At 43.4% G+C, this 22,162-nt stretch overlaps 1 protein-coding gene across 3 annotated transcripts in view; it reads left to right on the top strand.

The window, feature by feature from the left end:
* Nucleotides 1-22,162, top strand: part of Tfap-2 (transcription factor AP-2) — a 225,496-nt gene that overhangs the window by 78,166 nt on the left and 125,168 nt on the right. Inside the window, exon 3 of one of the 3 annotated variants that reach the window (XM_076820675.1) lies at nt 8,386-8,513. The exons of 1 other annotated variant lie outside the window; for it this stretch is intronic. In XM_076820675.1, coding sequence (XP_076676790.1) covers nt 8,451-8,513 — 63 coding nt within the window. In that variant the 5' untranslated portion in view covers nt 8,386-8,450. The remainder of the gene's footprint in view (nt 1-8,385; nt 8,514-22,162) is intronic. One more of the 3 variants, XM_076820676.1, reaches the window with a different exon arrangement.

A 22,162-nucleotide genomic window follows, 5' to 3' on the forward strand; every position in this document is an offset into this window, starting at 1 on the left:
TTCTACGTCTAAACTAACGGACTGCATCGTTGAAAGAACGGTTTTGATAATATTTTCGAGAATAATCGAACTTTAACGCGATCGCTTCGTCTATACCCATTTTTCGCGGTTTTTATTTTTTATTTAAATTCTGGAGGGTGGGCAAATGAAATCTGAGAGTGGGCAAACGTGGCCAGGTCGGGTACATTCGTATCCTTCTATTAAAAATTTGAAATGCATTCATAATGGGTGATCAAGACAAATTTTTTATTTTGTTCATAACTTTTTTTTGGAGGGTGGGAAAAAAAAATTTTTTATGGGCAAACGTGGGCAAACGATGGACAAACAAATGCCGTTGAGTTTTTCCAAAAATTCGAATTTGGGGGTGCTATCTTCACAGACCTGCCGCAAATGTATAAATTGTTTCCGCTGTGCTTTAAGATGCGAACATATGAATGAAAGGCGGAAAGGGACACGACTTCGATCGAAGTTATGCGTAAAGATAAATAAAAACTGTCGCTTTTGGTTTTCTTTTAAAGATAATACATTTTTGTTGGTCCGAACCTTCATAAATAACCATTATTAATAAAATTCTGCTTTATTTCATTAGAAAATGAAATATTTCATTAAAAGGCAACTCTTATATCATAGTAACAACTTGCCCCACATAGGGGTAAGAAGTTCCGCTTCGATCAGCCACAAATAAATTACTTTCTATGGGAAACCTATTACAATATATTAAACACAAGCTTAAAATCAGAAGATATAATAAATTTAACAAGAAATTAGTCAATAGTGAAGAGAATACCTACATTATTTTCCAGTCATTTTTTATGTTTTATCGAAATCGGAACTTTTGGCCCCGGCCTCCCCTACCCCCGTAAGATGACGTTAAAAATTTGGTGTGCTGGTTAAAAACAGGAAATGTCCACTCTGCACTGGAACAAAATACGGAATGGTTCCACTTTCGCATAAGCTTCTGTCGTCAAGGTAAAAGAAGAAATTATTTAAAAAGAAAGTTACATAAGAAAATTAAATTCATTCAACCTTCTTTCTTTGCTGGTGGAATAAACTATTAAAACAATTTTCTCGATAAAACCGTTTTGTGGCATTCCCTGTTTTTCCCCTTACCCTTCAGATATGGTTCATTACTCTTAATTAAACCATTTGCTTCAACACAACGATTTTCCATTGCATTTTTCCGCTAAATTGTTTGAATGTTATGTTCACTCGAAATCAGATTGATCTTCCCCGATTCGCCTTTCTCGCATGTACGCGACACTTCTGTATTCCTGGCACACCGTCACTTTCAGATGGTATCGTGCCAATACATCCAATCATAAACTTTTTCCCAGAGGTTGAAAGTTGTCAATTCCACGCCCTCGAAGGGAAATCTCTTTCAGCTATATCGATATTCGATCTAAAAACGGAATAGTTGGTCGTTTGCAGTCGCGCCGCGAAATAATCAAGCGAGAAAATCGCGGCGCCTTAAACACAAGGCCACCGGCGATCCAGAAAGCAGCAAGAACTCAAATCTCACGTCAATTAAAAGCAATTGCACCGCGTTATCGATCAAAACGGCCCGAGATGCTGTTTTTGCTTACGCTACGCGCGCAACGGGGAGTCGTAGAAACGCGATGTTCCGAAGAAAAAGGTGATTCACGTTTTTCCCCGTGCTCGATTATTTCTCTTTGGCGAGCGAGCGTTTCATGCGTTCCGATTAAATTGTTAGGTTCCCCTGCGCTGCTCGCCGGGCTCTGCGTTTTGCAATGCGCGAGATAGGCGGTTGCGCGCTACGTTTCCTGAGTTTGGTGGCGATTAAGCAGACCCTGGATGGACTGCGCTTCGGACTAATTGCGCAAATTTTTATTGTAACGATTTATGAGGTCCACGCTTCTTCGTGTCATTAAGAACGAAGGGGAGGGGGGTTGTAGAAGTTTAGTGCTTTCGTAAGACCTTGCCACTAAAGGGATCCTACTTACGCGATCAGGATGCGTGCTTGAGTGGAAAACAGTTTGTCCAACGCTTCTATAAATATCGTAAATGGGGTCGTTAAATTCGATTTGAAGTTTGCCTATAAACTCCGGGGATAGCGTGTTCCTATTAATGGAACATCGGCGGATAAAAGTATCCGCGAGCTTCGACGCATAGGTGCTCTCCACAGTTTCCTTTTGTAATTAAATCGGCGTTTTATACAACAGCTGAGCTGATTGCAGATTCGAAGTTACTTACCGCAAGATGGAAAACGCGGGCCGTGCAACAAAGTAAGAGCAACGGCGGGCGCATAGGATGCATGTAGAGGAGGAAGATTAACGTGGCTAATAGCATCAAATTGTGACCATAAAGAGTCTCCGTGTAAGCAAGAAAGTGCAACAGCGTACGCGCTGCGAAGCTTTTTGCGGCTTTAATATGCACGCGTCCGAGTGGCAGTGTGTACGGGCCGGATATAAGGCGATAATAAGTTTTTTTAAATTGCCGACTGTCGACCGACTAATGACGTTTTATTACACGCTAGCAATTAAAATGATATCCGAGACGGAATAAGTTGAATGTTTTATTGCTCCCCGCGATACATCTTTGACTGGCAAAGGAGACTCGTGATTACTGTATTTTATAGTCACCTGTATAGAAGTGTTTCAATAGCAGCCGCGAAGTACACACGTTCAGACGTATTAAATGTTTCTGACGTATAAAATGATAATAATTTTTTAAATTGCTGGTCGCCGACTGGCTCTTTATTGCGTTGCTTCAATTAAAATGGAATTTAAGGTGGAATAAGTTACATGGTGGATGGAATAAGCTAAATTATTGTATTCAATTTCTTTAGCACTGCCGAGGAAGGAGGTACGATTATAATTTTTCAGTTACGCCTGCGCTGAAGTCTTGCATTTATGGCACGGGGGGGAATTTTTATTGGTACTTATAATGTTTTTAATTTTTCTCTCTTCGGTATATTCAATTGGAAATCTGAATTTTACTTAGCAAATTACCACAAGTGGTAGTTGCGCTTAAAGGGACTTATAGCAGAAGCTACTGCAAGTACGTGTCTTTCGTAGGTGACTTTAAAGAAGCATTACTTTCCAATTAATTTGGCGATTACTGTGTGCCGCCATGAACATTAAACGGGGATAAACACTCGGCCATTCAAGCAACCCGAGCTTGGAAAAGCGTTGGAAGGCTGCATACAACCATGAATTTTATTACAGTCATTGAGTTAACAAGGTAGCTGAACTATGTACTTGCGTCTTTAGTTCACCATGTACAGCGATACTTTTGGAGTAACGCGTTCCGGGCGCGTAAATAAATTAAACTGGCCTGCCGCGAGCAAACATTACGCGAACAACCGCGATCCTAACAGCAACCAAACAATTTACACGGTCGAATTTACATTCAGATTAGTAGTAACGGATGTTAATAATACAGCGCAGTAATCTCTGTCGCGCGATCCACGGTTAAAAAAATACCATAATTCAAGAGTCGATATCGCCCAGGCTTGGTAAAACAGCGACACGGTTTAGGATAAAATCAGGGGAAATCTTTTTATCATATTAAATCAACCGACACGTTCGCTGTTAGGTAATACAACTTTCTATTAACAGACCACCAAGTTATATCTCCCTAATAATCGTGTAATGTCAGTAGCTTTCGACACAGTCGCGTAGCTTCAACTTTAAACTCAGTTTGTTATGAAACTATAAACTGTAAAATGAGCGCAACAAATTTTTAACAAATTCTTCATCTCACCCTCCCAATTAAAGGGTAATCATTTGCAGACTCGACTCCGTAAAAATCGCAAAACATAGTCCCTTATGAGACAAAGGATCATTAATAATAAAAACCAGTGTGTGAAACTTTAGCTTCATCCAGTCACCCGAGGCTTAATCGTCGCAGGCTTAGTTTTACAACAGGAAAAAAGCAAAGAATAGCCATTCAGGGGAAAAAAGATCACCGATAGCGCGAGGATCGGTGCCGTTGAGGCAACCAGGCCGCTAAAAAATTATGAGAATTACAGAGATCTCGCCGCAGAACGGTGGAGGAGTAAATTGACATCTCTGTCGCAAAGTGTGTCCACTGAAATTGTTGCTGGGTCGAGTTTCCACGAAAGTCATCGCCGTTTTGCGGTTTACCGATGGCTGAGCGAAACGATCGGTCGGCTAGGAAATAGCTCGGTAAATAGCACGTTTCCCCTCGTTAACTCGATTTAATGGCACGTCGTTAGCAATCGTATACCCGACAAGTCTGCTTAGTGATCATAAAAAAAAACACGGCGCACTCAGAATTCGGGTTACGCCGAATCGTCGAGGTTCGTGACAGAGGGTGAGATAGAGAAACGGGACGGGGCAGAAGCGTATCGTTATTGTGGCTCACTGGTTCACTTGGGTCTGACTTTTTACGTTCGTACAAAAGATGATGATGAAATTTTTCTTTTGGTTGATCGTAGCTTAATTGGCAATCTTCGTTCACTTGGCTAGATTTGATACGATGGGTTGGATTATGCAGGTTCATTTGCAGAGACGTGTTTTGGGAAAGTGTATGTAAAATAGTTTGAGGAAGATGAGACTTGAGAGTATCAGGGGGAACAAGGGGGATAGTTGTAGATGTGGTTGTAATCTTCTTGATTGATGTAATGGTGAAAGGTTTCGGCAAGGTCCACGTTCTTCATCGTTCCTCATCTCGAATTGACCCTAGTTTCGGGTACAAATAAATTAGCGATTCACCTAACCGCGAATGCCGAATAACGAATGTTCGTCATTATGTGCAGCTAGCGACGTAGGCAAATGTTCACTACTCGCCGATTATCAAATGTTTGCCCGAGCTGCTGCACGAATGTTCGCAGCTCCTGATCACGAGTCGAAACGCGCGTCATTTGCCGAATAAGCGTGTAGCGTGGAGCTATACGCGATTACTTTGACGAACAGTTTGTCGAACACCGAAAATTCGGCTTTCCCCGAATAAGATTTGCCTTCGCTTTCAACTTACACCACGCTTGCAGCAATACTCATCACATTCCACTTCAACGATTCTAACTTTAACCATTCCAATGTTCCTCCAAACGCCACATCATCGCACGGTGTAAAGTTTATACACTGTATGGTTTTATAAACCATGAAAAACCGGAAATCTTATCGATTCATCCCCTTACACGAGTTCTCCACCGTGATTAGCAAGCACCAACGCGAGTAGCATGGCTGTAGCCAGGAAGAGGACGTTGTTTAGGAGGTCGAAGCTTGTCCACCGACCAGATCAGGCCACTGCCGTTGCTGGACGTATACACAGGCGGTTCGATTAGCATTGCCGGACCGTCGACAGCCTTTCCACACGTTGCTGGTCCAGTGCCTCTCGTTTCAGCCGATTATACGGAACGTATGTTCGTGTGGCCGCGTAAACGTCGGTGGCGAGCAAAGCTCACGCGTGCTCGTCCCGTGGAACACGCACTGCCCGGCGAGCAGGAGGAACGATCCTCGCCTGTATCAGCGGCACATGGCGTAGAAACGCATTATGAATATTCAACCGGGTAGCCCGGCATGGCTGCGTTCGGATCCATTATTCATTCGCGCGGCGGCATCGGAGCGCGGGTCGCGTTTTCCGCCAGGCGAGGACGTCGAGCGACGCCGGTGAGCAGAGGAGGACAGGGTTGAGAGAGGGAGGAGGACTTGCAAGGAGCCGATGGCACGGGGGATGAGAGGAGCGCGAGCTGTAGCAAGGAAACGGGAACAGAGGGGGGGGGGTGCAGGGTACGCGGAGAAGGAAGAGTGAAAAAGGGGGAGTAAGCTGAGATCAAGTGGAGATAGGGAGATTGGGAGAGCAAAGAGCGAGTGGAGATACGGAGATTGGGAGAGCAGAGAGCGAGTGGAGATAGGGAGATTGGGAGAGCAGAGAGCGAGTGGAAATAGGGAGATCGAAAAAGCGGGGAGGAAGATGCGAATACGAAAGAGGAAGTGGGAGGAGAATCGGTGGGAAGAGATGGTTAGGAAATTATGGAAAAGGGATCAAGAGATGAAAAAGGGAAACTCTGCTTCTCCATTTCGTAGCTCCGCTTGTCCACTCGTCCCTTCTCTGGCACCAGCGTCCTCTTCTCGATGCTCTTCGCGCGCTCTTTTTGGGTAGTCACCATCTTCGCTGGTATCCTCCGCGCCTCAACTCTCTCCGGTTCCTCTGGGCCCCTTTTTTTCACGTGGTTTTATTCACCGGCTGAAAGAATGCGTTTCGCTCGGCCTAGTAATCAGCTTGAAATGGCCAGTGGAGGGAGGATCGCTTACGCAACAGAGAACCCCGTGGTCGAATTTTTTGGATTCCTCAACGCGCAGGGTCTCGGGCCTAGAATTCAATCTTGCGGAACTTCGGAAGCATCTAGCTTTTGTGTGCGCCTTTCTTTCTGATTGCAAAGTATCTTTCAATTATGTAGGGTAAGCTCGGGTAAGTTCGTGGTAGTTTTAGAATTTGTCTATTAGTTGCTAATATTTACATATTCTGAAAGTGAGTGTAGGATATAATAGGTCAGACATCAGAGAAACGAATAATAGGTTAACAGAAATCTACTAACAAGGGAAGATCCCGAACCAGAAAATTCAAAAAATTCTGTAACTTTGTCAATATGTAGGGGATTTCCTGCTGATTATAATGCAATTTTTGTTTGCTGCCAAATTCACTCGAAAGGGGTGAAATTAACCCCTAAAAATTCGGCTATTTCCCGATTTTCTGTTATAACTCGCGAACTGTAAGAGATGGGAAAAAAGGTTCAAGACAAAAGTTACTTCTTTTAATTAGAACTATCATTTGGTAAAAAAATTATTTTACAGTTCACGAGTTGTCACACAAAATTGGAAAATAACCGGATTTTCAGGGGTCATTTACACCCCATTAGAGTGCATTTGGACAGCAAACAAAAATTGCGTCGTAATCAGAGGGAAATTCCCTACATATTCACAAAGGTCCAGAATTTTTTGAATTTCCGGGTTGGGGATGTTATACTTGTAAGTATGTTTAATTGAAAATATACAAAATTAAGTTGTCATGACTCTAGTTACTCCGTGATAGTACTCTGGTAACTCTGTGATAGTTCTCGCTAGCCCGTGATATGGCCATCAGCTACTTTTTTACATTATTTTACATTATTTTACATTATTTTACATTATTTTACATTATTTTACATTATTTTACATTATTTTACATTATTTTACATTATTTTACATTATTTTACATTATTTTACATTATTTTACATTATTTTACATTATTTTACATTATTTTATATTATTTTACATTATTTTACATTATTTAATATTATTTTATATTATTTCATATTATTTTATATTATTGTTATTTTGTGCATAATCAATCGTTTCATGATCGTTAGATGTCTGAGACGTAAGGAACATTGTTTCTGATATTGACCATCCAAATTTCTGAAACAGCGCAATCAGAAACGCAGTTTCAGGCACACGAAAAATAAGGATTTAGTCACTTTTCATAAGCAAAAATAACACTGATGCCTTATTGTATGATAATTTCAAGAGTAAGACTTGTTAAAGTGTCATTTTACCATCACTTACCTGCAGTTTGAACTTTCCATTTATCTTCTAAAGCACATATAATACATTACCGAAATCCGCGTTTTACTAATTGCTCGACATGTGCGATATTGTTGTTGCACCGCGTTTTACATGAAATTACGTTCATTATACACGGACGTGGAAGATAAAGGGAGAGATAGAATGCGCAGAAGACAAATAAAAGTCGAGCGAAGGAGGTAGCTCCGAAGGAACACCCGCGGTGATCTACTTATATCTACATTAATGCGCTGCTGGACCAGCATTTGCGAGAAGCAGGTGTTCGATCATTTTGCTGCGGAATTTCAGGACAGAATATGTCCCAGAAAGATCATTGTGCTTGCTTTTAAGTTACATAATTTAATGGATATTTTGTAATTAACTTGAGAGGAAAGGACTATAAAATAAACAGTCCTTCTGAGTTTATTAATTGTAAGCTGTATAAAAATATTCCAAGTTCTATCTGTTCCAGCACCTTAGTGAAATATTCCAAGTTCCATCTGATCTTATATTTCAGTAGAAATTTCTAAGTTACACTTATTCTGATACTTTAATGCCAGGTAACACTTGGAATACCTCACTAAGGAACTAGAACTTCAGATATTTCAGGAAGGTTGAAATTTATCGTGAATGAAACAGAGATTATGTTGGCATACTGAAAAGCTTCTACCACCATGGTGTCTCAGTAAAAAAAAAGTGCGCCTTTTAGCACATCCTTTACGGGCGAAAGTTTGTAAACTTTGTGCCCTGAACTAATCAGAGATGAGGAGCAAAGTTCAGGCGACCCCAAGTGTTCTCTGTTTTATGTTCTTCACAGTGCTCATTTTATTGCTAAGTAAGTGTTTCGCTTTGTTGTAGGTAAGTTGTGACCAGAACACTGCCGTGACCACGTTTTGGATAGTATTTCGGCGGTAGAGCTCAGAATGACGTTCAGATGCATGCCAGCCTTTCAGACTCTTGGAAGCAACGACTGTGCTGCATCTTGGGTAAGTCTGTTGCCTTTATGTAACCAAGTTGCTGCAATCACGAATCCGACAGAATGATACGTTAAGGTGCGTTTAGACCAAAGGAACGAATGCTCGTTTGCAATCGAACAATGTTCGCGTCGAATGCGAGCGAATGTTCGTATAGCTTATACGAGCCGGACATTTGTTGAACGTTCTTCATACATTCAGCATTAGTTTATAAAATGAAACGAGCATTCCAAAACGTTCGGCTAATTTTTCATCGAGCATAAACCAATGCTTCTTTAAGGTAGGCTCTCGCTACGCCTCGCGTCGCTTCGTCTCGTCGCAACTTCTTTTCGCATTTACATCTGGGCTCGCGTCGCCTCGGGTTTTTCGTACCTGAAGTTATCTGAGTTTGCCTCGGTTCGTGTATTTAGTCAGTTGCTCAGAGAACCTCTTCCTGTGCAGTCGCCAATTCAGTAGGCTCACACTACGCCTCGCCTCTCTTCCTCAAAATATTCCCGAGGAAGGATCCGCGGCTGGGAGTCGCACCGAGGCGAGGCGCAGTGTGAGTCAAATTGTCAAAATACATAAGAAAAGCATAGGAAGAATAAAATGAGTCGAGGTGAGGCGAAGCTTAGTGAGAGCCTACCTTAATAAAAGCATAGGGAGAATAAAATGAGCCGAGTGGAGACGAGGCAGGGCGAGGGTAGTGAGAGCCTGTCTTCAGACTTGAATTTTGTCGAAGTGGGGGCAACCGAGCATTCGTTCCTTTGGTGTAAACGCACCTTTACGCGAATCTACGCTTTTCAATTTTCCTTTTTTTGCCATTCTTTGGCGAAAGAATCCACAGCTATCATTGCACGTTTTAGTCCCATGTACTTAAACAAATTTCGAGATAAGGATTTCATTTAGAATCCGAAGTACAAATGAAATTTATGGAATTTCGCGTGCTCTGTTTGTAACACTGTAACTTTCAGCCTTTAAAGTTCACAAACAACAGGTTTTGCACGTGAAAAAGTATCTTTTAAATACATCTACTCGTCCTCTTTGTTCATTACTACTATTCCTTTTGCAAAGGAAAGTGAATTTGTTATAGGGTACAGGTAGATTAAATATTTAACGTTTTACTCGTAGAATTAGATAGCGATGAACTTATTTTATCGGTTTGATTCTCCTCGTGATTAAATTACGGTATTTAAATCGATTGCTCTCTCAACGACCTGAATTAACAATTGTCCTCGTCGTATCTTTCGAGGGATCAGGGAAAAATTTATTTCATCTTCTCTACGCCCACCCATTCGTTTACTTATCTCCCGAGTACATCGTTCGATACGCCACGTTAAGTTTGTCTGGCTTCCTTGACTTCATTATCTGAATATTAGGAAAGCCATGTGCTTACAAACTCTTGAAATATTCAAGGAACGCATAAATCCTATTAATTGAAAGGAGGATATAATCTTTACTTCCGATTATCAATCTCGCTACGTCGCTCTGTCTTGCAAGGAACAAAAGAAATTCAGAATTCCTGCCACTTAGAACTTTCCACTCTAACATCTATCTGATAATTATCTCAGCACCTAGGGTAGATGTCCCATTTACTGTCAGTGTCCCTATTACTGCCACTTTATTTATTTCACTTTAAAAAAATGTAACGTATAAAGAATAGACGTATAAAGAGTGTACTATAATAATAAGAAAAGCAGCCCCAATTTTGTGATAAATTCTTTTTTACGCTATTCTTTATACGTTGCGTGTTTATTAAGTAAAATAAATGAAGTGGCAGTGATAGGGACGCTGGCAGTAATTGGGACATTTACCCTATACCTCTCTTACGATAATAACATAAACGTCTTCGTCACGTCTTCAAAAGAATATTTCCAGCGTCTGTCGTTAAATAGGTACAGATGTGAAACTCTCTTCAGCAGAAAAATAAGTTTCGATTCGCGAAAATGTGATTAGTTAAAGAGGTAAACGCGATTTATTTCCGTAACAATTAAATCGCGTAGCAATAAAACAGTCGCTGCACCTAAATATGTGTAAACGAGCAGGTCTACACAAAGAGCCAACAAAACTGATTAAAATATACAGTTGCGTGCGCGTTAAATAGAGAATATTAAACGGAATTAAAACCACGGGGGCGATTCTTCGCGCGGGAGCAAGACCTGCCCTCCATTATTTGCCAGCATGCTAGATTATTAATTCAACAAATTTGACCGGCGTTGGAAGCCGTAGCGCGAGAGAAAGGTCGAAATTAAAGATACATCGCTCCTTTTGTGAGTGTCGTTATTTACTTTTTACGCGTACCAGGCCTGGTTACAAAACCAGCGTTGCAGCCGATGATGAAATTTACTAAGCAGCCGTACGTTGATGCATAAATCATCTCCTCGCTCCAATTGCTTTTACGGTTTGCCCAACCATTGTTTCTGTTAATTTTCCTTGGTCGTGGGAATTCTTCGCCCCCTCGAATGTGAAACCCAGGAAATTGAAAAACGAAACGCTCGCGATTGCTGCGCGTGCAATGGAAATCAAGTGATTTAACTATTCTCCATTAACTTGGCCGCAGAGCGACGCAAAAAATTTTTGCACCCTTAAAATAGATACGAATTCTGCTGCGCAAGAAATCACGCGAGAAAATCATTGCTCTTTCAAACAGCTGTCTTCTAATTTTTGCTATAAATTCTCACTGTATAGTCGATTACGCTTGCCTGCGAACTATGTAAATCGTGCTCCACCAGAAACGGAGCGGTTTGAGGGACAATTAAGCCGTCGATTAGAATGCAGTGTTGAATGTTTAACAGTGGTCAGTGAAGCGGGCATCTATGGAATTAGATGGGGAAACGAGGTTGGAAGGAGGCACTTTGCCATGGATAATAAGCGCGATGGAAAGCTGCCTTTTTCACGCGGCTGCGCACGACAGTGGATTCTGCAGCACGGCCTAAGGATTCAAACCTGCCTTCTTATTCTCATTCCGTTGTTATTACTTTGTTTCCTTTCTCCCCTCTTTCCGAGCCGAGTAAATAACTCCTCGCCGTTTACTCGCCCTACCCCCGAGTTTATAATGGAGATTATCTTATTTGAGTTGAGACTCGTTTTACCTCGCGAAACAGCAAAGTCCGAGTTCACGGTGGAAGAACCGCAGGGAGCGAGAGGGAGGCATTTGGATCATCAGGAAGAACGAGAAAATAGGGTGATTCGCGAGGGAATAACGGGGAGAATCTTAAGAGCCATCGCGAATTAAATACTCCAATTCTTTGGGTCTAGTTCGTTTTCAAAATATTTATTCTAAATTTATTTTACCATTGATTCCAAGCTTCGATTTGCCACATTAGCAGGAATCGCGCTGCTCGATTTGTTGCACCCTTCCACCCCCGTTTTTCGAGCATCGCTCCCCACCGCGATCCAACGGTGCACCAAGTCGTGTCGTCCCATCCGTGCTCCTAGTTGTTCGATTCCGTCGACGAATCGCACGTAGAGAGGTCCGCACCTTGCAATTACGCGGAAAGGCGGTCCACCCACTCCGCGAGTGGAGCGTAACAGGGCTGGCACGCTCTCCCTCCCTGCCCCCGTGCAGTTTCATTATTAATTATCAGGTCGCCACTATGTTATTAGTGCACTAGGAGAAACCGCCCGCCTTTCCTGCCCGGTGAACGGCGCCCGGGCCCAGGGACTCAATCCTGCGAGCGGAGCGAAGCTTAAGTCGACGATGATAAATAACGACGTGGCGGTTACACGCGCACGTATAATCTGCTGCCATAGCCGTTTGAGCGACACGCAGGTGTAATTACTATTATCAATTAGCGAAGGGGAGGGGAGATTTATGAATTGGGAATGCAGGCTGCCGCCAGTTACTAGGCCTCGGTTTCTATCCGTCGCTGAAAGGGCCTCCCTTTCTCTTCTTCTTAGTGTTTCGCGGTAAAGTCTGTCGGATTGCGTACGTCGATCTATCAATCACCGTTCATCTTTTTCTATACGCCCGTGCAGGTGTTTAATGGCCGCTCGATACTCGCTTGCGTCGTATTTCTGCAGTCTTCTTTGGTTTTATCGCGAATTGGTTCGAGGATCGAGTACGTTGACTGTGAATGTGGAGGTAGGACTTTTGCAACGGTGAGGCTCAGGGACACTTTGATAATGGTCCTTTTGTAGGAATTGCAGGGGCTAAGTGTGTGTCTTTGTAGCGAGTGACTACATAGACATTGAACAGAGGAAAGAGTACAAAGTGTTTTATATAATATCCCTGCATTTGCGGACGAGTGGATTCACTGGAGATAGGGAATCCATCTTCTTGGCTATTCTAACTAACCCAGACCTATCTCAAACCTTTGGAGATGTTCATGACTTAAATGACGTACGAGGATTATCTTTAAAAGATATTGCGGTCTCAGAAGCACCAATGATTCCCTGGACAAGCGAAAGAGTCGCCATTCAATACTAACTCGCACTTGTTACTGCATCCTACGCGAGACTAATGCGCGCAAAGAGAAAAGTCCTCAGTGAAGAAGCACGAAGTTTACCGCCGCGGGGAAAAACAATCCCGAGATTTACAACGAGGAGCATCCCGAGTCGTAATCCCGCGTTAAGCCTTTTAGTGCTGCGCGGGACACAATTATCATATTCAAATTAGTTGGTCTTCTTCCGAGGTTGTAAGTCACGTTAATGATCAACGTACATCGTCGAGCCGACGACAGCGAAATAAGGGATGCTCCCTACGATTCTCTACAGATATCGAGCAGTTTGAATTGAATTTTTCTCCATATAAACTTGCCTAATTCGTGCCTGTGCCTAACTCGTACCCCCGCTGTTTCTTTTAACCTAAGACCGTCACAATCGCCCCTAGGGGTAGAAATTGTAAACAACAGATAGCCATACGTCATTAACAAGCCGAGTCACCATGCCGTCACTCCACAAAAAAATATAAAGCGTGTAAGTTTTTCGGGTATTCTTCACTAAAATTTTGCCGCGATCCTTAAGGATTTTGTACAATTGCTATTTGTGAGAATCAGTGAAAGAAATTTCTATGTGAAACTACGTCTATTTTCAAGTTCATTTCTTGTTTTGGCATCAACGAACAAATATGTGTCTATTTCGTACCACCGTGTGTAAGCTTAAATCGTACTGGTACGATATTAAAAATAAATCGTTTTTATGAATAGAAGTTGATTACTTTTTGTTGCTTGAGTTTATAGACTTGTTTGTTCTATTAGTCAAGAGTGGATTGCCACTAATTTTATTTCAATTTCCCTGTTATTTTTCATGTAATAGGCATTTGTTCTTAGGGGGTACGATTTAGGCAAGTTTACCCTACATATCCCAATCAACTCTGAACAGATTTCGCTTCATTGCATATCTTTCTAAAACAAAACATATGGACGTCTAGCATGAAATTACAATACACTGTCCTTCGAACCATCGAGGAGGGTACGCTTGATCGTTAGCAGCGTTCAGAAAGCGCAGTCAATTTTCGACGACAGGTTGGAAACGACGGCATGAATCTACCCTCTCGTGACGTTGGTATTTAGAAAACGACGGAAGGGAAGCGGCATCGACGTTTCACTTCTAATTATTGCCACGTAATTAATGCGCCGTAATTAAAACGGCAGAACGACGGGGACAAATGGCGGGCGAATCGCCGTGGAGCAGTGACGCGCGCGGTTAGCCCGCCATACCATCCAGCCAGCAAACCAGTCGGTCCGGCCGTGTGTCGTTAGCCGTGTCTCTCGTTTTTCTCGCGTAACGAACTCATTTATTTCCACGCGGTAATGTACGACAATGCGGAGGTCGATCTACGACTCGCGCGGCCGCGAAACAAAGCGCGCGCGGGCTGCTTTGGCAAACGAGCTGCGCGCGGTTCGGGACCCCGAGGGGCGGCGAGTATTTCACCAGAATTTACGTTGCATTTCACGCTGCTAATACCGCCGTGGTATAATTATAATTAGCGGGCTACGCCCTTCACGCCGCCCCCTTCGGAACTTTGCCGTGTGGATACCTGCCGCGTGTATCCTTCACCTTGATATCCGGAGGACCGACCGGCTACGACGGCCCCGATGCTCGCTTTTGCATCGAGGCGGTTCCCCTGGGACCCCGGACACTCGTGATCCTCTAGACTGTATATCTGTTCGGTGGGTATACCCGTCCCGATTCAGGTGTCACGCTTGCGAGACTCATCTGTGCTCGGTTCTACGCTCGGGCTTGAGATGTTGGCCATTCGTCGGGACTGTAGTCGATGGGGTTGATTTGAACTAATTACCACGTAGATTCTGAAAATTCCTTTCGATCCCTTTAGAAATTCGGCTGTTCCTATTCGATTACCAACCCTTATGTAGATCTTCCATCGTCGTTAAGTCCTGACTAACGCCTTACAAGCAGCCATCAGCACGACCAACTCCACTAACGACCCCGCAGAACTTTGCCTACGAAACCAAGATCCCATCCCAACGGGGCCTATCAAAATATTCCGATCCAGAGATAGCTGCGTCTGAAGTCCCGCGGATCTGAACTCGGATCACCGCCCAGCCTCCGACCAAAGGGTCGCAAATGGATCTCGATCGGGCGGGGTGGTGGGGGAGGTACATGCAAAGCAACCACCGTTTCACCTCTCCCCTTGTCCCGATCACTTGGCGAGCCGCATCATGGAGTTTCTATGGGCAGTGTTCTGCACGGCATGACACCGGCCAATCGCGCAAAATTACGTGGAGAGGCCGAGGGAAAAGAGGGAAAAAGGAGCGCGGAGCGAGCATGGGGGAGAGGGAGCGAAGGAATCGAGGGAAGGAGAGAAAGAACGAGAGAGGGCGAAAGAGGGGGTGGTGGTGGGCAGGAAGAGAGAAAGGTAGAGGCGAAAAAGAGGAGAAAGAGACTGGTGCGCGTGCCTCGGGGCGAAGTCTTGGGCCTCGCGTGCCCAGGCATGGCCTCGTCTCCACTCTTCAGTCTTCGCGGTCAGAGGTCATCATCGAGCACGAGCCACCTTCGGGTTCTCAACCTACCCTCGACGATGCCGTGGCCGGTATAAAACAGCCTCATTAAAGGTGCTCGCAAATTCCGAGCGTGCCTCGAATCGGGACAGGCTGGCCGGATTTTATGGGGCTCCTTTCGCCGACCATCCTCCGCCGATTCGTCATTTCTCTCCCTTTTTCCCTTCCGCCTTTGCTTCGTTTCATTTGGACCCTGGTCGTGTCGCGGGGACTATCAGTTCCTTTCAATTCATGGCGCTTGATGCCTGGTACTTGGAAGCTAGAGAGTGTACCCCGATCAGTTTTAGAATACGGAGGATCTCATTACCGGTTTTCCTTTGTCTTCCCAGTGTATCGACAGGGTAACAACGGCGCCCTGCAGTTGTTGACGAATATCTTTTGTCGATTCAATCGTTCCGCTTGATGGCTAAGTGTTGCGGGCTATCTGGTAGGTTCGTGGCCAGTAAGTTGTGTGGGTTTAAGCAAGGGAACGCGGCACCCCCGTGTAACCATGCCTCTCTAATGCCCGCGATTAAATCGCCGCGGCCAATGGACACAGACAGCGTCCCGTCGTCGGACGCCGAGGGGTGGCGCAGGATTTTTCTAAGGCAATACGTCGGCTTGTAATCACGCTAAGTGGCCTCTTGCGCGTTTAATGCCGTAAACACCGTCCAGAGTGGAAGTTGTTTGCGATCGAGAAACGATCGCGCATTAAGGCGAGTATGCACGCGCGGTATCGATAGGGACGCGGCCAGTTTTTCCATGGAACTTAACGGGAACGGTCTTAAATCATACACTTAAACCGATCATTACGGAATGTCCTGAATCAGTTAGGTTTTAACGGGGTAGGGGGGCATATTTATTACCGTCAGCTAGGTGGATGCGCGCAGACCCCCCCTCCCTCCCCGACCACCCCCTTTTGACCGGTCAATTAGTCGGCTAAACATATGACGGCATCCTAAAACCGGTTTCCCCGCTGTATATGAATTTTCGTTTAGGAGCTAATTATTTTCCGCCTCTCCTTGACGGAGGACGCGTGAACGGGGTGCAAAGGGGAGTCCAGGGACAAGGAGTATACATGGAACCCAGCCGACGCCGATACGAGTAGGAAAATCGACTTGGCTTGCATTCTTGAAAAAGCTGTTTCGATTGTAGCTCGATTTGTCCCCCAGGGCTTGGGGCTTGGTGATTATTCCCCAGAAGCGTGTCCTCGAGACGGGAACTGGCGATCCCGGGGTACCTGAGCTGCATCACCAGTACTCTGAGTTAAAGTTCGATGGGTAGTAATGCAGGAATCTAAGAAAGAGAAGTTAGACAGGATTGTTCGTTTAGAATATGGTATAATTGACTCTCGAGCCAGCTCGTTTTCTGTTTTTTAAGTTACCCCAAATTATTGAATTTCTACTGTAGCGGAACGGATATTAGTATATTTTTTAGTTTTTTTATGAAAATTACTTGTTTCACTGTTATAATGTCAAATATTTCTATTCATTTTGTTCGTTAACTTCGCGCGTATTTATTCTAGCGATGTATATTTCGACAAGACGAGTATAGTAATTTTTGCCACTCGTATGTTGGTACGATGCGCGTTGTGATTTTTTACTATGCTCCCTAGATAATTCAGGAAACGTTGGTACCTGTAGAGCTCTATAAGAAGGTCTGTAACAGAAGCTCTCCGGATACAATCGTATAGAAGTCGGTACTGGAGTCGGTAAGCAAGTTATCTGCAGGAAGTTGAAGAGATGAAGAGAGATTTTATACTGCATTCTCTCAGCAGATGGTCCTGGCATGTATTACTGCATCCATGAGCGCCAACTATGAAATCCGCTTTATCGCTTACAAACGCACTCGTGGTTTTTACGCGTAAGCTACTACCGTCTGGAGGTTCTGTGAAAATAGCCCATTTTTATGAAAAATTTCAAGCCTCCTTACTCGTTAAATGAAAAATTTAAGGGACTTTAAAAACACCACACATGTGTGTTAATATAAGTTTTTCAAAAACCCTAAACGTTAATGATTGAAATAATTCAATGCACTATATTTCGCAACGTACTTAACGATTTACTAATCAATCTTAATTGTATTCCCACCAACAAGTTCCACAAATTCAATACCACACTTAGAAAGAACCATTTTAACCAGACTTTAACATTTTCACTTAGAAACAACACCGATGCAACAAAATGCACGTGCTGAATTCTGCACCTCCTTAACGTTTCTTTGTAAAGCCTATCCTTCCCGCTCGAAGGTGGTTGGCTTCACAATTTCGATATTGAAATCCCCCTGTTCCTCAACGTCGAAGGAAACGTTTGTTTCCTATTGTGTACCTTGGCCAGCCAGCCTCCACTGCATCCCAACGACGCATCCAATTAATCCACACGCACCGAATTATTGCTCAATCTCGATCTGGACGTTCCCCTTTTCATCGGCGCGGATTTTTCTCGGGGTGCACTCCCGCCGTCCAGCAAACACAAAAGGATGTAATTACGCGGGCCACGGCGATCCGCGTCATGGATTGTCCAGCGAATCGCGTCGAATCGCGCGAATATGCAAGCTCACCGTAGAGCGGCCAATTGTCGGCCGGCGATATCGTGACGGATAGCTTTTGAGATTTACGCGAAGATACCCGGCCGGCCCTTTTTCCCTCGCGGGGCGAAGAAACGGGCCGAAGACATTTTCTTACCGTTAGGCTCGATGCTATCTCCTTATTGATAGAGACCGCGAGGGGCGAGGAATTTTTAATTAGCCCGCAGCAGCGTGTCGATTAAATCTTGTCGAGTAATTATCAGCAGGCGTCGCGAACCGCAAAGTAGATAGGTACTTGCGCGCTTTTGTAATTGCGTCGATTATTCGAGGCACTGTGCTTCTACTATCGCAGCTTCCGATGGGGTTTCTGGACACGTGTGCATGGCAATCGGGAAATTTTCTACAGGAATTTCTGTGTATGGCTGACAATTCAGTGATGTTCGCATACCTATCTTTGTTGTTTCAAAATATTTCTTAGAGAATTCAGGGATTTTGCCTTAATTAATCGCCACCGTATCAATTACTTTCACTTAGGGCTTGCCCAGATAATTATGTTTTACATAAGTGCAAGAACGATTTTAGTTTTCTATTGTACTGTGTTCATTAGTGTGAAAGTGTGCTCGATTGAACGATAAAAGATGTAAGTTCGTTGAGAACGGCGTTGCTTCGTTCGAGTCACACTAATTTTTATCAGTCCCTAACGGCGACTTTTCTCGACTTTATTATTTCAAGATGATATAATACAGTGTATTAAAGTTATATTTAAAAGCTTCTTACACTAATGGAAATCCTATGACTACCTATCGGTGAAGATCAAAGTCGTAATTAAGAAGTAACCTTAAAATATCAAATAAAGTCTCAAGCAACAGAAAATGAATAATCTGTTTCACTTAAATGACTTTAAATAACACAAGAAATAATTTCTAACTAAACGAAATGCATATTTTAAAGCACTTCTTATCTCCTTAAATTCTTCCTAGATTTTTTTCAGAAGAATTAAAGAACAGATTATTTAAATAAGACAGACGACGTAGAAAGCTATAATCTAATGATCTTTATACTTACTTGGATGGAAGCATAAATGGAGACGCAAGTGCAAGGCGAAACAGCTTGGCGTACAATATCGCGGACGTGCATCCTTCAAGCTCGCACTAGTCGCGATCAAAGAGTCTTGATTTGCAATTAATGGCTCCGCCATTGATGATCCTTAACGATCTCAGACGCCTGGTCCTTTCGGCCTGTTAATTAATGTGTCTTGATTCATGATTCAAGATTTACGATCTCTCCCTGTGTACCGATTCGTATAAGACGAATATAACTATCTTTTGTATCCATGTTATTTTGAATTAAACTTCGACGCGATTGTTCTCAAAAAGGCTTCTAATTGAGAAAATTTATCTTACATTATCAATTTATTCTTGTACCGCGAACAACCTTGCTTTCGTTTATGAGACAACTTTCACTGCATCCTCTAATTTCGGACTGCAAAATCACTCTCAGATGCAGATGTTCTTGCAAATTGTACAGTTATGAAGTATATTGTTTTTTCATAATTATAACTGCTGATTTTTTTATATCTAAATAAATCTTGACAAACGTAAAACGTCTTTCAAGGGAAGACGAGGGAAACCAAGGCTGGATAGATCAATTCTGTCTTGTTAATGCGATCCTGATCCGTTTTTGCGTTGCCACCACTGTCGTCGCGCGACGATCTCAAAAGGAACACGGGCGATCAAATGTCTCAACTCTCACGTGTCGTGTCAGCTGGTTAGAAAGTCTGCTAGCTCGATCCTCGAAAATGTCTCTCATGCATTAATCATTCTCTGCTCGCGCGATTCTCTAACGACGCTGTTCGATTTCAATGAGTGCACGGTTTTATACGGATGACAAACAACGCGAGCAAGAATAGCGAGCGAGGTCTCATTCGTCATCAATGATGGAGCCTCTACTTTCACGAGAATACGTAAGGATCTCATGAATGGGCTCGCACTATTTATCCCAATAATTCATTTCATCGTTACTCAAAGTATCTGTGTCGCATACTGAATTCATCTTTCATCATTCCTCCGACTTCATACGTCAAATTCGCTGTCCGCAAGAATTTGAAACGTGTAATTCATAACACGTGCATTTGGAATATTCAGCCGCCAAAGACTGTAGTTTATTCCAAGATGTTAAAGGAGGATTAAAATTTAGAAAGATTAGATCGTAGGGTAAATGTCCCAATTACTGCCAGTGTCTCTATTACTGCCACTTCATTGATTTCACTTAATAAACACGCAATGTATAAAGAATAGTGTAAAAAAGAATTTATCATAAAATTCGAACTCTTCATCTTATTATTATAGTACATTCTTTATATGTCTATTTTTTATACATTACGTTTTTTTTTAAGTGAAATAAATAAAGTGGCAGTAATAGGGAGACTGACAGTAAATGGGACATCTACCCTAGTTTCATTTCATACGTGAGAATTCGACAGTGGAACTTCAAAATCGGCGTGGAAACATTAGTATCGAAGATTGCAGATTAGTTTTACATTACCTATGTTCTTTTGTTCGACACGATGTCATACACTGCGTTCCACATTAGAGCATACTCGTTTCGCGCAGGGTTCCACCGTTGATTGGCAGTAAACCGGCAGGGAAAGTGCTACGACCAATCGCGCGCGTCAGATCCGTGGGAGCTGCGCAGATCGCTCGCAAATCGGTAGGGACGTTGGTACGCTCTTATATGGAACGCAGTGTGGTTAAAATATCGTTAAACCACGAGGGAATAATAGGGGCCAAGGGAAATGGCGCGAAATCGCGGCAAGCGGTTGAAATTAAAAGCCTTGGTGGAATGAGATTCGCATGGGTCACGAGACGACGTAATTTGCTCACGTGTCCTGTATCATTGACGGCGAACCCTGGTCACCGCAGTCCCGAGTAGTGCACGGTAAATTCTGAACGATTATCTACGTGTCTGACCGATCTTAAAATTGTCGAATGGACAAGAAGCGTCGGTCTCGCGACTCTGCTTGAAGCTGCGCCGTGGATGCACATAAACTCACCGATCTCGGCAATAATTTAGGAATGTATGGAAAGGCAGCACGAATATCAATGTCTAGTGTTTAATGTGGGAACAATATTAGACGAGGGTTAATCAAATTACTTACCTTCGATTACAAAAATGTACATTACCCTTCACGAATAATAATAATACATTGAAATAATACCTAGCCATGTATAGAAAATACATCTGCCTGCGATGTTGATCAAAGAATTTATTCCGTCGAAACCAGAAGCTTAAAAAGGAAGGAGGAGGGAATAATTCGCCCTGTAAATAACCTATTTTGATGAGGCATGTACTTTGAAATTCTATCAACACGAAACCCTCGTAGGAAGTGCAGGGAAAAGTGAACTTTGCAGGACTGTGTGTGTCTTAGGTGTTAGTGCAACGCGACCTCGCTAATACGTCAATAATCTCCGAAGGCAGAGACTGGTAATCCGAAGAAACGATTCCATCGCGTGTAGGCGCGTTCCGTCGATGATCGTCTCGCACGATCGTGCCGACAATTACCGATTTACTAATTTTTTCCACCGTCCAGGCACGATTTCTTCAAGCAGACGTTGCAATCCGAAGCAGCACGAAGAGCTGGACGTAGCCGCAAAGTGAAATGATAGGGGTGAAAATGAGGGGATGCTGGAGCGTGCGCTTGCATGTCACAATTCTAGGCTGAACATTAGAGAAAACTCGATGCCTCTGCTCTAAATTATCAGCCTCAGATTCCATTCCGAGAAATTTCTTCCACCTGTACTCAATTTCTACTATAATAATCAACAGCGATCGATTTAATCGCTGGACAAGAATATATCTGAAATTTAAAAGAAAAAACAAAGTAGCAGAAAAAATCTCACACGATGGAACATCAAACATTTCAGAAGGTGTACCATTATCACCCCCCGTTAGATTTCGCCAACACTTTCGCCTCCCTTCGGCTCACCCCACTGCTTCGACACAAAAAATAACCAATCCATCATGCCCTCCACGTACATCCCCGTTTCCACATCGTTCCCAAAAATTCCACAATTTCTAACCACCTCGGTCTCCAAGCTTAAGGGCCAGCAAACGCCAAACGACCACCTTCCTCAAGATCCCTTCGCTTCCGCCACACACTCGCGTCGAGGCGAGTCCGGTTCTTCTCCCCGCGATTTTTTTTTTTTTTTATCAATT

The sequence above is a fragment of the Andrena cerasifolii genome, chromosome 9 (assembly GCF_050908995.1).
Source record: "Andrena cerasifolii isolate SP2316 chromosome 9, iyAndCera1_principal, whole genome shotgun sequence".
In the NCBI taxonomy this organism is placed as follows: domain Eukaryota; kingdom Metazoa; phylum Arthropoda; class Insecta; order Hymenoptera; family Andrenidae; genus Andrena; species Andrena cerasifolii.